The 17,841-nt window shown below is 40.2% G+C and overlaps 1 protein-coding gene across 2 annotated transcripts in view; it reads right to left on the reverse strand.

Moving 5' to 3' along the window:
* Positions 1-17,841, reverse strand: part of MOV10 (Mov10 RISC complex RNA helicase) — an 892,455-nt gene that overhangs the window by 244,890 nt on the left and 629,724 nt on the right. For both annotated transcript variants that reach the window (XM_044076939.1, XM_044076940.1), the window contains exon 13: positions 11,912-12,009. In XM_044076939.1, coding sequence (XP_043932874.1) covers positions 11,912-12,009 — 98 coding nt within the window. The remainder of the gene's footprint in view (positions 1-11,911; positions 12,010-17,841) is intronic.

Consider the following 17,841-nt stretch of genomic DNA (forward strand, 5'->3'; position numbering starts at 1 on the left):
TGCATATGCATTTGGTGACAATGTACAAGCCACTCCTAAATAGCCTTGCTCTTGGTCATACTTGCCATTTGGATAATAGTAACATTACACAGTAGGATTGGTCACCCTTTGGGAAGGGCCTTAAAGTAGCTGATAAGGGGGTTTGGTGGCAGTGATAACTACCTTATAGTCTGGGCAGAAGGGGGCATAGGTGTGTGTGTGTGTGTGTGTGTGTGTGTGTGTGTGTGTGTGTGTGTGTGTGTGTGTGTGTGTGTGTGTGTGTGTGTGTGTGTTACCTGGGCAGGGGCATGAAGCACTGGTTGGACAGAGTGTTGGGAGGACTTGGCTTGGAATCCTGGCTAAGGACTCATCTCTATAGCTGTGCCAGTAGGGAGTCTTATTGAGGATCTGTAGAAAGAGGGAGAAACCAGCCCCTTGACTGACTGCGATCTCTGTGTGCTCTTAAGGGAAATTGCACTTTACTGTGTGTGTACTTGTCATCCTCCCAATGTGTACGTCCCTCACTGTTGACAGTGGTGAGGATTGAGGCTGCTTGATTACTGGGCCAATACACAGCCATCACACATATATATTGACACACCTTAAGTAGGGGCTTTGGTTTATAGCTTGGAGGAGTGTAACAGTTTAATTCATCCTCTTTTCATAAACCTTTTGGCCTTTAGCCAGAGGCAATCTTTCTTAGAGGTTGGATCATTTACTTTCTTTCTCTTTTCACCTCAAGTATTTTGGTAGCTGTGGTCTTTCCAGAATGATTTTGTGGTTTTGATGGTTTCTTTTCTTCTAGTAAATCCAATATAATGTACCCTTCTTTGCACTTAGACACCCAGTACCATGTTCCCTCCTACATGCCACAGCACCTTATCCAACTTTCTTCCAATACTTTAATATTTAAGGAATTCCTGATATGTGGCTGTCTGGCTTATCACATCTGTAACAACGCAGAGAACCTATTCACTTAAAAGACGCACATGTGAACATGATGAAAATGTGACAAAGTACAGGTCAGTCATGAAATGTACTTATTACTCACTGCACAGTGCTGTGCATGAAATTACACAGGCATATTCCTAGGTTACAATGAGTAAAGTCAGAGAACATATAAGGGGTTAGGTGAGTTCAGCAATGGGTGATGTTTTTGTATATGCTATGGAGGGGTCAGTGAAGTAAAAATATGCATTACTGGGACAGCTGCTGATACTGGTGGCCAACAGCATGCAGGAACACAGTGTTGCTGCTGTTCTTGCTGCTATCATTCTCACATGATGCCTGCAGGTGAAGCTCCCTGGAACATGGTACTTAGGAGAATGTGCTTCAAACAATGCACAGTGGTGCATGGTTGCTACACAACCAGCCTAAGGATTGGGTACAACTGCAGGGGACATGTTTCTTTGGTGACTTGATTCCTGGCTGGCTTGGAAACAGAGCTACAGCTTTTATGGTAATTGGCTTGTGGCTTGTACATATGGTAGTTGGGACTTGGATGAGAATCTAACTGATAGCCAAGTCCTCATTCAGAAATACTGAAGATCTATATTTTTCCAGCATAAAACAATATACATGCTCTCCCCAAGGTTTAAAAAGTACACTAATATGTGTGGATATGAACTAAAACCTGAATGGTAGCAGAACTTAATACAAACATTGACAGATTAGCTATCTTTAAAAAAATAGCATATTCTTCACGCTCAAATGTATAAAGCACATGAATAATGCCTTTAAAAAGTCATTACGATTAAAGACCTAGTAAAATAATTGAAAATGAGTCGCACAGTTGCCCAAACATCTTCATGTGTACAACTTTGCACAGGTTTGACACTAAACTTCAGTGCCATAACCTTTGCAGACATCCACACAGTACAATAATTTAATTTCTTTAACAGTAAATTACAATAATCACAATACAGATTACTTTTATTTTAAATGATACAGAACTTGAAATTTAAATACTAGTTGTTCTACATTCTACAGTTAAATGTAAAGAACAGAAAAAAGAAATATGCAGTGGATTTGTGAAGTTAAACAGTGCATTTTAGGGAGCATAATGCTTCTGAATAGGGCTGAATTCCACAATGGAGTATAAAAGTATAATACCTCTCAACTGTCCAGATTTTGGAGGGATGTCCATAGTTTGTTTTCGAAGTTTTACAACAATATTACTAGAAAGTGGAAATCACAGTCTAAATCAACTGTATTATAAGTACTAAATATCGTAAAGAGATAAAAGAAATGGAAGAGGGGATATTTAGAAAACTGAAGGAACAAATCATATAGAAATAAATGGAAATTGTGGGAACAATACATGCAGATGTTCAGGAGGCGGCAAGGTTTAAGGGAAATTTGAAACTGAATAATTTATGCAATGCTGAACTGATAAAGAAAGAAAACATATGTGATGTATAATGTATGTAAATGGAAAACAATGTTAATATGTTTTTTCTCTTCATCTGTATTCGCCTATGTCTTAATTGATAATTTAATAAAGTTGTTCAAAAATAAAGTTTTGCTTCATCCCTCCTACAATTGCAAACTGAGAACTTTTAAGTTAATAGCACGAGTGTTCAAAAATCATCCCTAATCTTGAGCATTCTGCTTATTTTTTGCTTTTTTATAACTTTGGAGGTATAAACTCAGATATTTGCTGACTTAAATTTCAACAAGCTACAAGTAATTCATTTTCAAGGATTTAAAATTTTAAACGTGCAACTTTGTTTAAAGTATATGTGCAACATTTGAAAGCTAACTTAAGTAAATACCAGCTTTTAAATTCAGTTTTGCTGTTTTTTTTTCCCATTGAATCTATACATTCCCACCTGCTCTTCCCCTTAAACATTTAGGCAAACTCCCTTACTAAAAAAAATTCTTCCTAATAACTTCAAGTCAGTAGAAGACGTGGCTTCTCATGCAGCTTCCCCCTTTTTATTTGGTTAATGATTTTTATTACTTTCTGTTTCTTAAGATTCTCCCCCAACCCTGGTGTCTACTGCTCTACCGTCTCCCCTTAGCGCTTCTATTTTAATAAAGTGCCTCTCACTTACTGGTTGCTTCTGCTATCTCTTCCCCCCTGCTTAGCCCCCTTTTCTTAACTTCCTTTGCCTGCACCCCCCTCTCCTCCATCCTTCAACCAACAACATGGTTAGAATATATTCTCTTTCACTTATCATTATTGCTATTCATTTTCTCAAACCTTGCCCCACTCCTAATTTTCATCAATTTCCTAACCTCTTCTTCCCCTCCCCATTTGCCTTCCTCCTTGAAATCTCTTGTAATGTTTTTCTCAAAGCACACATTCCTCTCCTTTACTTGCATCATTTGACCCTCTCACACTGCTTTAACCACATCCCATTTCCCCTTACTTATTTTCTCCATAGATTCTTTAGCCATATGTCTCAACTTAGTTCCCCTTCTCTATAGGCATCTCCTCTCATTCCCCTGCAACATCCACTCTTGGCTCAACCTCCTCTTCACTATTCTTCTCACTCAAACACTGTTTGACAAGTGCGGGACCTCACACCAACAACCCACCTTTCTTCATTCATTTCTCAGAGTCTAGTCTAGTTTCCTTCTCCCTGATACATAGTCCTGGCTACTACCTTCCTTCATCTCAAAAATTCTAATTGTAATATCCTCCAGTCTGTAGTTTACATTTCATAATTCTTTGACATTGCAGCAAATATTCTTCCATTTTGGATTTTGTATGTAACATTTATTTTTACTCAATGCGTATTTATTCTCATGAACTTTGTCATTCACCACCCCCCAACACCATTGCCAGATCTTAACATATTTCATCTTTTTCACCAGCTCTTTAGTTCAGCTTCAACAGCCCTGCTTGTTCTTTCATTTGATATTTAAATCACATACAGTGTGCTTGATTTAACGTACTGCATAATAATAGTTCTATTCCTCTCTTCCTCAATGGGCATCATGCTTTCCCCAGGTCCTCAGTTATTCAGACCCTAAAGCATCCAACCTCTAAGTCACTCCAGTGCTGGTTAAAACAATGTTGCCTCCCTTCGAAAAAAAAGTCCACTCATTCACACTCCACAATGTACACTCAAAAAACAATATTCAGCTTAGTAGCAGATGAAGAAAAGACGACACCTCACAATATCTCCTTAAAGCCCCCCCCCTCAAGTTTCATATGCAGAAAAAATTTAAAGTGCTGTGCTGTTCCTATTTTTTCATACTACACCCATCTTCAGCTGTACATATAATTGGAATTTTCTTACCTTTTAGTATATTCAGGGCTGTGTTATTACTGATGCTCATCTGACTGCAACTAGACATATGGATCAATTCCTCATTTTACTTCTATCTGCCCCGGGTAGGTTTGCAAAGGGTATACTTCCCAGACTGCATGTACTCCTGTTCTACTACTTCAGCCCTCCACACAGCCATTAGTGTAATTACCTGTAGTAAATTCATGATGGGACAAATTTCCTTCCCTTTTCTCTCCTCCTGCTCCTCACAGACAAGTTAAAAAATATCTTTCTCCTTCCACTTCATGCTGCACCCCTTCTCATCAGCATTTCTTTTTCTGAATTCTCATATTTCCAGTTTCTGTTCCTGGACCTTTTGATCCTTCTTTGTCTACTTAGCTACTTGATGAGTTCACTGGAGAGAAGACCTAGACCCCCTGGCCATTGTCTCCATCCACATTTCATTGTCCGTCCTTGATTATTTCCAGTCTATGTTAAGTCATGCTGGACCTCCAAGCCACCACTTTCAAAGGTTCACAACCAGCATCAGACAAAACTCATTTCTCAATCCAGGAATATTGGTCCCGTTAACTGCTAAAAATCATTCCCCTTGTAGGTTATTATATTTCCTTGTAAATGGTGGGTAGGTATGTACTACCTTGGCATGCACAGTGCCGTATGGGGGAGGTCTGCTTACTTCTTTGCTCATACCATTTTAAAAGCTTTTGCCTCCAAGACAGTAGTGACCAGATAATGCATCTTGGGCCTCCTTTCTGCAGCCCCAATGTTGTAGTTCTCACAATCCGCCTATAGGGCCTCTGTCTCCTGGAATACATTCTGCAAGTGTCATCAATCTTTCAAGAGCATTATAAACTTCTACTGATTATCTTTCTGCAACTTCTGGTGCACTATATGTAACAAATCCTTGCTCATTTTTTAATCTTATTTAGTTTTCTTCATAAATGTTAGTCTTATTTTTGTTGTTTCTGACAAAGAGTGGTGTCAATCTAAGGATCACAGCCATCTTACTTAGTAATTTTCTTGAGTGCCTTATTTTTGTTACATGTTCACTAGGCATTAACTTGTATCTGTAGACATTTGAGGTCCATCACTAGGCCTTACACAAAGGGTTGGATTTATTTACTTTACATTTTTACAGAAATTAAAACAAATGTATATAATGATATTTAATGCCCTGCTGCATCTACACAATGCCGACAAGATACAATAGATCACTTGTACTCTCAACATCTTTTACTAAGATAAAAAGATTAAAAAAAAGATCTTCTATTCCTCTTGAGCTCTAAGTTTGTCCCCCACCCCAATGACAAGCTCCTCCTTCAGAAATCTGTTACAAAAGCATCCATTAATTCCTATCACCATCAAAATCTCCTTTTTTTCCTGGAGCTTACTCCTCTAAACACTCAATTTGCCTAACTATTTTCTCCGTAAACAGGTTTGTTGGGCTAATACCTAGACTATCTTCAGCCATAAGCTGGGCCAGAGGAAAAAAGGTTACATCATTTGAGCATTAGTAAGAAGAACAGTTACAGCCTTATCTTGACTCATTTTTTCATACTCACGCAGCCAAGCTCTCAAATGACTCACTCATTCCTCCAATTGAGGTAAGACAGCTGGGCTTATTCATACCTCAGCTAGAATGATTGCACTGCAACCCATTCCTTCTGCAACTAAGTTGAGAGCCATACTGGCCCATTCATTTCCCTCAGAGTCAGGAGCTTGAGAGAAAGACTTTCCTAAGAAAAGTCCCCGTCTCTACCTTGGCCAGGACCCTCCCCATGGAAGTCATGATGCTACCTGGAAGTGTAAATGTTTACTACCTCATGTGACCAGAAATGTCCCAGCTTCTGCAACAGGAGTCCCACACCTCAATTCTCAGGTGTATCCTTGTTGTACCCCAGCGCAGACTGTGGTTAGCAGTGTGGAGAGTCTGGTCATCCCTCGCCTTGCAAGTTGAGTGAGCTAGATCATGTTCCCTGGACCATCTTTCCCTTGAAATGCCCACCCCCGCCACACCTGGGAAGCTTCTAAGGTCACAGTGGCTATGGGGGGGGGGGGGCCTGCTCAAAAACAGGTCATCTGACTGCACCCACCAACGAATATGCCATTTGCAAACTGGGATGAATTGGATGGGAACAGATAGAGGCTGCTAAAAAATAGACCACTGCACCACCAGAGTCCATTAGAGAGTTTGCATGAAGAATCTTTCTAGAGAGACTAGAATAATGGCAGCTGACACTGATCCAAGAACTTGTAACACCCGGGGGGGGGGGGGTTACAACACAGTATATGTCCCACACCTGATTTCAAAGAGATGTGATGCAGTGAAGAGGTAATGAAGCCACCACGATCATGATATCCAGCCTCGTCCCTATAAACTACTGTCTGTACAGGAGTCGAGATGGATTTTGCAAAACTTATCATAATGCCTAGAGAGTTAGAGATCTGAAGCAAGTAATTCCTGGCTCATAGTAGTTGATGCATTATTGAAGCAGTGAGGAGACAATTGTCTGACTATGAAAACATCTGGAATCCTCTTGGACTCAGGTGAGCTGTTATTACTGCCATGTATTTCATAAACATCTGGGGGGCTGTGCTGAGTCCAAAGGGCAGTGCTCTGAACTGACAGTGACCGTCTCCCAGCCAAATGATCAGGTGACTTCTAGAGCACCTGTCTATTTTGATGTGATAATATGCATCCTGGAGATCTACTGAGCACATTGAATTGTCCTTATATAGAAGAGGTAAGATGGACTGGACCATAACCATCTGGAACTTTGATGTCTTGGCATACTGATTCAACACTGCTTAGATCCAGACTTGGTCTGAGGTCCCCTGTTTTCTCTGGCACCAAAAAAAAAGTGGGAGTAAGTTCCGGATCCTATTTGTTCAGTCGGAACCTTTTGGATGACTTTTTTGCAGCAGCTTTTGAACTTCTTGAGTTGCGTACTCCCCTCTGACAGGGTGGAACATCAGGGAGTTTCCTTCTGATTTCTGGAGGAAGGGAAAAGGGAATGTAATAACCTCTGGATATTATGCTTAGCACCCAATCATTGTTTGTAAGATTTGTCCAGGTATCTAGGTGCAGGGACAGACCACCAACTGCTTCCAGAGATGGAAAGTCAGGAGCACTTCAGTAGTGCTGATAGGGTCTGTCAGAAAAAGAAACTCTGAAGCCCTGGTTCTGTGGAGCCCCTCTGCCTCTGGGGTGATGCATAACATTGAAACCGCCCCTTCTGCCTCTGCAGGAACTGTCTCCATGAGAGTCTTGGAAAAGTTCCCAACACTTTTGGAGCCAAGTTTTTGTCCCTCTGGCTGATTTCTAGAAAAGGTTCTCCGAGGGATAAAAAACTTGATCCCTATGGCAGACAGGGTCTTTCCTTCCTGCTCGCCATGGGTAGCATTTCTTTCACTGATGGCCAAAAGAAGGAAGAGCCACCGAAGGGGGCATTAACAAAGGATGCCTTTAAAGGTTCTGCAAAATTGCAAGGCCTCATCCAGACATGCCTGAACGAGCTGCTTATGAGGTACCTTCCACTGCATGGGAGATCAACCTCATAGAGGAATTGACAACAGAAGAGACAGTAGTCAGTTGGGGAGGGACCTTCCTGAGATAGTCTTCCGACATGGTCTCAGCAAGAAAATTTGAGGGCTCCTTGATCAAATCTCATTGCAAGCAGGTAAAGTGTGCCAAATTGAATGACTAGTGAGAAGCAGCTGAAGCATAAATGTGCTTTCTGAATCTGTCCATCACTCTGGACTCCTTGTTCGGTGGATCGACAATGGAGCTTTGCTCAGCCAGCTCCTTTATCGTAGCTGCTGCCACAACAATGGCATCAGCTGGGCACACCCTTACTCCAGAGGGATCTGTCTGAAGAGGGTCTGAGGAATTTATCCAGACATTTAGGGATAAATCAAAAAGAACTGTATATTCTCCACCAAATGCTGCCTGCTCACAAAGATTCCAAAGGAAAGAAGAAAAAAGCAGGTACTGGCTGCCACGCTGAGCAGCTTCAAAACTTTTATTTAAAACACAATTAAAAACACAGGAATGAGTACCTTCGGGACCAAGCCCTTCTTCAGATACAAAACTCAAATAAAACTTCAGTTTTTATATAGCTCTTCAGTTAACATTCAGTATTGCACCCTCCTTTTTTACTGCAGGTCTTAAAGGTATAACCCCATTTAAACCTGGGGTTTTGTATGCTGCTAGCTCAATGATCCATTTAGTTTCATTCAACTATGTCTCAATCAAATTACCTTCCCTTTTGTTTTAATTTACACACTGTATAATCACAAACTTAAACTTATGATTTTAATACTTAGAAATGTGCTGGAAAAGTGCATTATGTTCATGTTTTAATCTTACAGAGGACAAATGGTTCAAAATTCTGTTTTTCAGCATGCAATTAGTTTTTCCTACATAGAATGAGCTGCAGTCCTGATGGACAGCCAGGTAAACAACATTCTTAGTTCTACAATCTGCATACAAATCGAAACAATGTTGTAATTAAAGCATGTGAGTACATTGTGGAGGCAGAATCCTATGTACACCCTGTATCAGGAAAACAAAATTGTTTTGATTTGTATGCAGATTGTAGAACTAAGAATATTGTTAAGCATAACCTTCATTTCCATGCTATGAATAGTTTAAGATATAAAATAGATACAATATATACTAGGTATAAAATATAGCATAGATTAATATTATATACATGCATACACATATATATATACATATATATATATATATATATATATATATATATATACACATATATATGTATTGTATCTTTTGGCTTTTCCCGGTTAGGGGTCGCCACAGCGGAACTCCGGTCCGCTAATGATTGGCAGTAGATTTTTACGTGCAGAGTTGCCAGCCGTGACGCACAACCTTCAACAAAGGTACGCCCATTCACGCATGTCTCCGCACAGAAGACGCTCTAGCTGAGAATCGAACAGGACGTCTTACTGTGAGGCGACAATGCTACCGCAGCACCACCACGGACTATATATATGTTTCACTTTATAATCTCAAAATACTAAAATACGGAATTTTATTATCTCGAGACTATAAAGCTAAAAACTCAAAAAAACGACACCCACAACTGCGAAATTCAAAATCACGATCATACACATACACACCACCACACAAACAAGCACACATACACCTACCTAATAACACTACAACAAGCAAAACACACACAAACACAACATAACAAACATACTTACCCTGCCTATGTATACTTACTCTGAGACCGTACTAAACACACAAACACATAAAAAAACAACCACTACACACAAACACACACACACACTAAAATCCCTACCCAATACCCTTACAAAACCACCACTTACCTGAATCCCCAGCTAAATCCACAAACCGCAACGCATGTCACAAATGTGCCAACACAACCGCTGATTCGACATTTCCACATTCGATATAATGCAGTTTCGCATAAATGCACTTTCAGCTTTATAGTCTCGAGATACTAAAATTTGGTATTTTAGTATTTCGAGATTATGAAGTGAAACTATATATATATATATATACACACACACACACACACACACACACACACACACACACACACACACACACACACACACACACATTTGGTAAATCACTTTTAGCACAGAAAAATGCATAAATCACATTTGGTAGAGGATTCATTTGACAGAATCACATTTAGTTGCATGAATGCTGTGGTTGTAGTTTCAGGTCGAAGTTTGAGAAATGGTTTAGCTGATTTTGCAGAATGTGTAGTGGTGTTCCTGATATTTTTTTTTTATCTGTATTTTAGGAAGTTGCAAATGTTCTTTTTGGTTTATAAGTATTTCAACTGGCTAACTGCCATTGCAGGAAACTGTGATTGTTTTCTGTAGGAAACCACCATTGGTGTGATTAAGTGTGTGCTGGTAGTGTTTCCACTGTTTTGGGAGAGTTTTCCCATCTATGAGTTGGGTACGGCCATGTTGCTTGCATATACAAGTTTGGGGAGTAAGCAATATTTTAGGCTGCAGCGGGTTCGTGCCCTGCTGTAAAAATGCATGCAGTTTTATTTTTCTCCCTTGTGTGTTTTGGGGCATTTATGCAATGAATTCAAAGTAGAAATAAAGTCTATGGTCTATTTTCAGACTAAATGTGATTACATCAAATGAATTTCCTACCAAATGTTATATTCTTCACCTCTCCTCATCTCTGAACATCTAACTTCAGCATCGTTTCACAAATTAGTCACTTGTCTGAAGGCACCCACCCAGTTATACCATATATATGAGATTAAAGGGTAATCGCTCTCTCTCTCTCTCAATATATATATATATATATATATATATATATATATATATATATATATATATATATATATATATAGTGAGAAAGAGGGAGAGAGAGAGAGAAAATATGTGCACACTCTATGTATGATGCATATATTATACACATGTATATTAAATACATACACCATGAAAATTAGAAAAGAAATACATGCTTAGGCTAATTTTGTGATTATAGGGCATTTCCCCCAAGTGACTGCCACCCTTCATTGAGAAACAGTATTCACAAGACAAGATAAGCACACACAATAAGCAGCACCCCAAAGTGTTGTTCACACAATTCAGAAGTCTAGCAATCAGTCCAGGAACAAAACTTAATTCAACAACAAAGGCTCCAGGTGTGCAGAGGAATAAAGCCCTTACTCCATCCTAGATGACCCATGGGTCAGTTAGCAGAAATAGCACTGTCAGAGTGGCAGCAGTGGGAGAATGGGAGTGAGCAGTCAATGCTGCCTCACCTATTCTGGTAAGGGATAGCCTAGGCTTCCTGCAATATACAAGGTGCAAGCCTGGCCATGCAAGGTGCAAGCCTGGCCATTTCCGTGCATGCATGCACCTCCTGAGGGCAGCAGTTATTGAGTTAATATGGCTACCTTGAGGGGGATGGGAGCTAGGGCTCACTCCCAAGCAGCTGTATGGCACAGTTCTAGTATTCTCTAGCTCCTTACCATCCCCAGACAGGGGCTAGGTTGAGCCCAGGTGAGGCCAAGGTGGGTCCAGTATACCTGATAAAGAAGGAGTGGATCTTGTGGCAGCTGATGGCTAACTGTTGGGAGAAGAGAAAAATGGCAGAATTTTTGTTTTTAAGATAGAAATGAAATGAAAGTAACTAACACTGGAGACCTGATCAGCCTGCCTCAAGTTAACTAGATGAACCATGAAGTCTTCACTTATTGCCACAGAATGCGAATCAGGCAAACTACTTCACTGTTTCACTCATGTTGCTATAGTCTTTGATGAACCATAGGCAGTACCTATGGATGTTAACATCTTATAAGTAAGTTGTGCTAGCAATACTTGATCCAGGTCATCTCTGGGAAATGAATTCAATGTAAAAGTGGCATTTCAAATGAAAATAGTGTTTGAATTAGCATTTATGCAACAGTTAGACTACAGAATTCAGTGGTGATGTACATGGGAGTTGTGCCCTTTTCTTAAATGACTCCAAGGCTGTTAGTACTTGGGTGAGTCACAGTTTTGCAGACTTTGCCCTCAAGACATCTGACTTCTAAACCCAGGCCAAAGTTATTCTTTGATGACAGACTTCAAGGTTATTAACATGGAAGTGCCTGGAACACTATAAAACCCACCATCTACTGTGGGTTGTAGTGTTTCTTGGTAGTCATATCTTTTACCTGCAATGGGAATCACACATTCTGGCTCCACAGCATGTCCAGCCTCATCGATGAATATGTGAGAAAAATGGTACTTTGGAAAGTCAGCAGATACTAGCCTAAAAGGAAATATAAAAAGTTTGTTTTCAGTGAGGAGCAATAATTGCAACAATGATTGCAATTAATTTTAGGATCTGTTAAATAAAACTCAGTACAATCATGTTTTTCCAAGGCTACATTATATAATAATACCTTATGAAACTGGTAAAAAATGACTTGTGAGGTAGAAAGGATATTAAATAACATTAAGATTCACAAACTACAAACTACCTTCATTAACAAAAAACTTCTAGAAAAAGAAAAAAAATCATAAGTTTATTTTGCTGTGTTTCTTGGAGGTGCTAGTTACTCTGGCAAGTATCTTCACTATCTAGCACTACAGGAATGTGCACAAATCTTCTTTCTAAAGGATTTATAGCCCACAACAATGAAAAGTACTCACTGTCTGCAAAACAACACTATAACCTGGACTATGTTTTCCTCTGTCTGTATGTGATATACTAATGTCTTTCGGCTTTTCCCAGTTAGGGGTCGCTACAGCAGACCTCCGGTTCGCTAATGATTGGCAGTGGATTTTTACGGTGCTGAAGTGCCAGCCCGACGCCCAACCTTCAAGGAAGGCACACCCATTCATACATGCACCTACCTGCATGTCTTTAAATGTCACTCAACCGCGGAGAGGACATGTAGACTCCACACAGAAGGCGCTCCAGCCGAGAATCGAACTGGAGAACCTCTTGCTGTGAGGCGACAACGCTAACCGTTCCACCACCGTGGCCTACTATGTCTGCATGTGATATATAATAAACAAATTGTGTCTAAGCATGCTTCTCTCTCCACCAGAAGTAAAGCAAACTGGTGACTAGCTCAATCTTTAACTTCATTGGCCATAACTTTTCAGTATAAATTGCATTCCATTAAGTTTTGTGACATTTTGATGTCTAAATAGGCAATTGATTTTGTGCATGCATGTATGTATGTATGTATGTATGTATCTGTGTGTGTGTGTGTGTGTGTGTGTGTGTGTGTGTGTGTGTATATATATATATATATATATATATATATATATATATATATATATATTTAGAAAATAAAAAAGCTATTTAAAAAGGCATGCTAGACAGAAACTCCAAAAGCAGCACACGCAAGGGAAAAAAAACTGAAGAATCTTATACTTTAGAGAATGAATAAACTTCTTAGAATATTCCACAAGTGTAAAACATTACATAGCATTCTTAACTTTATCCAACAAAGTAGCACTGTTGCCACTCTACAAACAGCCTTGGTAAAAATTCAATATTTAGAATGGTTATGGCCACTTTTTTAAAGGAAATTGATAACTAAACTTCGTAGTAAAAGGATCATATAGGTTTAGGTGAGAAAAGTCTTCATTATATGAAAAACAAAAATTATAAACTCACCATAACAATGCATCTGTGTTGCCATTCTTCCTCAACTGATGGGTCTCCGATCCGAGTCAGCCACTTACACTAGCCTCACGGATCCAGCTGTCTAGCTCATCCCTTTACCCACAATGCCCTACCATCTTGGTATACTTCAGATAGAGTTTGCTGCCCCAGCATTAACACATATGACACTATATCATTATGAAAAGGCAAGAGAAAGGGTTACAAAAAGGCTGTAGCCCAAACAAGTAACAGGTGGGTTCCCTAAGGGACATCCCTTAGGTCTCGCTAGAAAGAAAAGGAAGGGGGCTGGAGGGTGGGGAGTTGAGGAAGAGTGAAAATGGACAACACAGATGCTTTGTTATGGTGAATAAGTAGCTTTTGTATCTGATGTTGTCATTTTCATTTATTCCTCAACTGATGGGGCACAGTCCCCACCTAGATGAACCTTGGGTGGTCCACATGGAAGGCTACTGCAGAATACAGAGGAACCAAATGCTGCCCTATTTCTGAAAAATATGTCTTATCTTGTAATGGGTGATAAAAGTACGAGCATTGGACCAAGTGGCAGTTGCACAAACATCATGTACGGATGCTCTTGACCAAAGGGCAGACGAAGTGGCTAAGGACCTTGTGGAATGTTCTTTGGGGGGGCTTAAATATGAACCTCATTCTTTATAAACAAAGGATATACAATCAGTCAACCATTTAAGCCAGGATTACTTTAGATACTGCTTTATCCAATTTATTCTTGGAGAAGGATGCAAATAACTGGTCAGTTTTCCTGAAATCTTGGGTTCTGTGCAGACAAAATTTAAGCCAATTATGTACATCCAAAAGATGCAGCATGTATTCTCTTTGTTTGAGAATTTTTTGAAAGAACACAGGTAAATGGATGACGATTTATGTTGGATTCACATGCCACCTTACGTAAAAAAGATGAGTTCAAGAGCAATGAAACCCCATCCTTATGGAAGGTCAAGTATGGTGATCTTGGGGAGAGGGCTTGGAATTCAGATAGTCATCTATAGGTTCATAGGTTCATACTAGGCTATCTGCCCTGGGGCAATTATAAGCCTAGCCCGATTCTGTATGGCTTACGCCACCCCTTGATTTGAGTATACTGTGCCCTTTTTAAAGGACAACCGCGCCCTCAGACTCAAAAAAACATATTAATTTCATCATGGTTTGATGTTTCCTACATTTTTACAGCACTCAGACTATTTTGAGCTTTTTAGATATTTTTAGATGCAATTTCTGACTCTGACCACATGGGGTCTGGCATATTGAAAAAATTCAGACTGTTTACTCTGCCTCAAGTATCCCAGAATGCATTATTTGTCTCCCAAAAATTGCATTAGATCTGCCACTTTTTCCCTTAAGTTGCCGTGACTTCATTGACTTAACAGGCATTCACTGCAGTCTTCAAATCCACTACTTTTGGTTAAATTGTTATCCTTTTTCAATGACCACTTGAAACACAAGCAGTGCAAATGCTACAGCACAGAACACAAAAGTGCATTTTCTAGCTCTTTCACCTTAGAAATGCTAAATTGCTTTCTTTTGTGAAGGCTGGAATCTAGCTCTTCAAGGAATCTCCCCTCCCACTTCACACCTACCTTCCCTAGCTGTCAAAGAGCCAAGGGTAATTTGAGCCATTATCTGCATGTGATTGACAGCTCATCACAGCAGGTGACCAGACCAATGTATTGTTTGCTAGTCTGCCTTTTCCTCCTTACAGTGGGAGACTTTTTTGTTGCACTACTCCTGTCAAATTTAAAACCAAGCAACATAGCACTGGCAATAGTTCCCTGCTTTGCAAAGCATCAGTCTGCCACTTATTTTCCCTTCCTGTTTAAATAGCTAACAGATGATACACTATAAACAAATAATTTCAGACCTGCATGACAGCACCCACATGCTTTGAGTCAATATTAAAAAAAAAGTTATGCATACCAGTTGTAATTTGTTGCACTTTAATTGTGCCAGACATCGTCTTATGCAATAACATGCTGTTACTGTCTACGCATGGTCACTGCAAAATTATCCTCTTTTTGTAGCCGTTACTGTACTTAATCAGTAGGGCTCTTCTTAATAGTGAGATTAGTCAACTTATTTGGCTGGACTTCACAGTTCCAGCAATGGTCAACTACATATACTTCACCATATATTGGTTTACTCAGAATTTCACCGCTTAGTATGCATGGTCTTACTACATTTTTTGCTTTACAGTATCTCAATTTACAAAGTCTGCGCTCTATCCATTTATCTCTATAAATATAACCCCTGTATACATTAAGACTGCAGCGTAATGAAGATCCATCATCTATGAAACAGTTTATTTTAATGGACCTTACAAATCTATAGCAATCATATACCATTTAATTTTAAAAAATGTACCAGAAGTCAACTGATCCCTCAGACATACAAGATTAGCTGGCTTTTGGTTTACAATGTGCAAAAGTGTCAATTCCCACATTGCTGGGAGCACTCTTGTTTGGCATATATTTCTCGCAGGTACAGGCCAACACGGAAGGACTGTGACTGACTAAGTTTACAGATGACTGCAAAATGGGTGCCATAATTGACTCTCCAGCAGACACAAGCATCCTCCAAAAGGCCCCTCGTAGAAGCAGACAACTGGTGCCAGAGCCATGTCCTCAAGCTAAAAGCCAAAAAGTACATCGCCCTCCCCTTTGGAAAAAATAAAATAAAAGTGACCACAAATCAATCAGTCATCCCTCATCAGGCTCATAACCGAGTACATTGCCACTTTTGGTATGTACCTTACCAGACACCTGCAGCAACTGGAAAGACCCCAAAAGCACCTCACCAAGAGGATCAAAGGGCTCAAACAGATGCCATATGCTGCCTGGTTAAAAGAAACTCCAGCTCTAGTACATGGCATGCCGCCTGTTAAGACGCGATCTGTGCATGACGTATAAATCCATGTCCAACCCGGAATTAATGGACATGCTGCACCTCTGAAAATCCAAATCCCATCGAGCTACGCGCTCAAGAGACTTGAACCTCAGCACTGAAATAGGACATGCTGGAGGGACAGATTCATAACACAGAGGCTCCCTTCACTCTGGAATAAAATCCCAGTGCAGGTAAGGTCAAGTCCCTCAATGACTCTCTTCAAGAGAGAATCTTGATGAGTGGATGGGAAATAGGAAATTCACCCCGGGATCACCTCTGTGACTCTGCTTGACCGTGGCACAGGAAAATTATTTTCTTGGGTGGAAAAAGGCAGGGTACCTTTGGCTGAGCTTGTATAAGCCACAGGGCCGATAGCCTAGTACCTACATATGAACCAGAGATGGATGGATGGATGGAGAGAGGGAGGGAGAGAGAGAGAGAAATGGAGGGAGGGAGGGATAGAGAGAGATGGAGGGATAGAGAGAGATGGAGGGATAGAGAGAGATGGAGGGAGGGAGGGAGAGACAGATGGAGGGAGAGAGAGACAGATGGAGGGAGAGAGAGAGAGAGAGACAGAGATGGGGGAGAGAGAGAGATGGAGGGAGGGAGAGAGAGAGAGACAGAGATGGAGGGAGGGAGGGAGAGAGAGAGAGATGGAGAGAGAGAGAGAGAGATGGAGAGAGAGAGATGGAGAGAGAGATGGAGAGAGAGAGAGAGATGGAAAAAGAGAGAGAGAGATGGAGAGAGAGAGATGGAGAGAGAGAGAGAGATGGAGAGAGAGAGAGAGATGGAGAGAGAGAGATATATTATATATAGATATACATATCGGTATTCTGCCCAGTGTCCTAACCACATTTCCCTACATTCAGTTAGAAATATCCCCTTAGGACTCCATGAACTTTCATTCAAACTTGCACATGCCTGATGGAAATTAATTCCAGATAACATTAGATTAGCTGCTAATCTTAAAACCTTCAAAAATCATCATAAAAAAGGCATCTTCCTCAAGATATCATATGCAAATGTAACCACAACCCAGGCTAAATGCCATGTTGTGTGCTTTAGTCACTGACTGACGCATTAAATTTCATGCATCTGGAAATGTTTCTTATGTTAATAATCCTTATTCCCCATTTCATAGGTCTGTTAAATGTTTTACAAGAACTGACAACTTGCAATTATTGCTCTCATGTGTCTTTAGAACGTGCTGCTTAACAAGTGCATATAACAAAAATGTATACCAGAAATTATTCCTGTCATTGGGCATATGCATCCAAAGAGTACATTTTCCATTAAAGTTAACTATTTCCTAACTAAATTAGATCTCTGTGGATGGCTGTGGTGCAGCAGTAGTGTTGTTGCCTCACAGCCAGAGGTTCTCAAGTTAGATTCTCGCCTGGGGTGCCTTCTGTGCGTAGTCTGCATGTCCTCCATGCATTCATGTACCCATCTGTTTTATGCATTTACATTTATACTTGAATAAAAATACCACACCATGGGGGGGGGGAATTGATCCACATGTCTGGTATGTCTATCTCGTCACCTAGCTAGCCATCTGTTCCA

The sequence above is a fragment of the Protopterus annectens genome, chromosome 7.part0 (assembly GCF_019279795.1).
Source record: "Protopterus annectens isolate FY-2018-M chromosome 7.part0, PAN1.0, whole genome shotgun sequence".
NCBI classification, from domain to species: Eukaryota; Metazoa; Chordata; order Ceratodontiformes; family Protopteridae; genus Protopterus; species Protopterus annectens.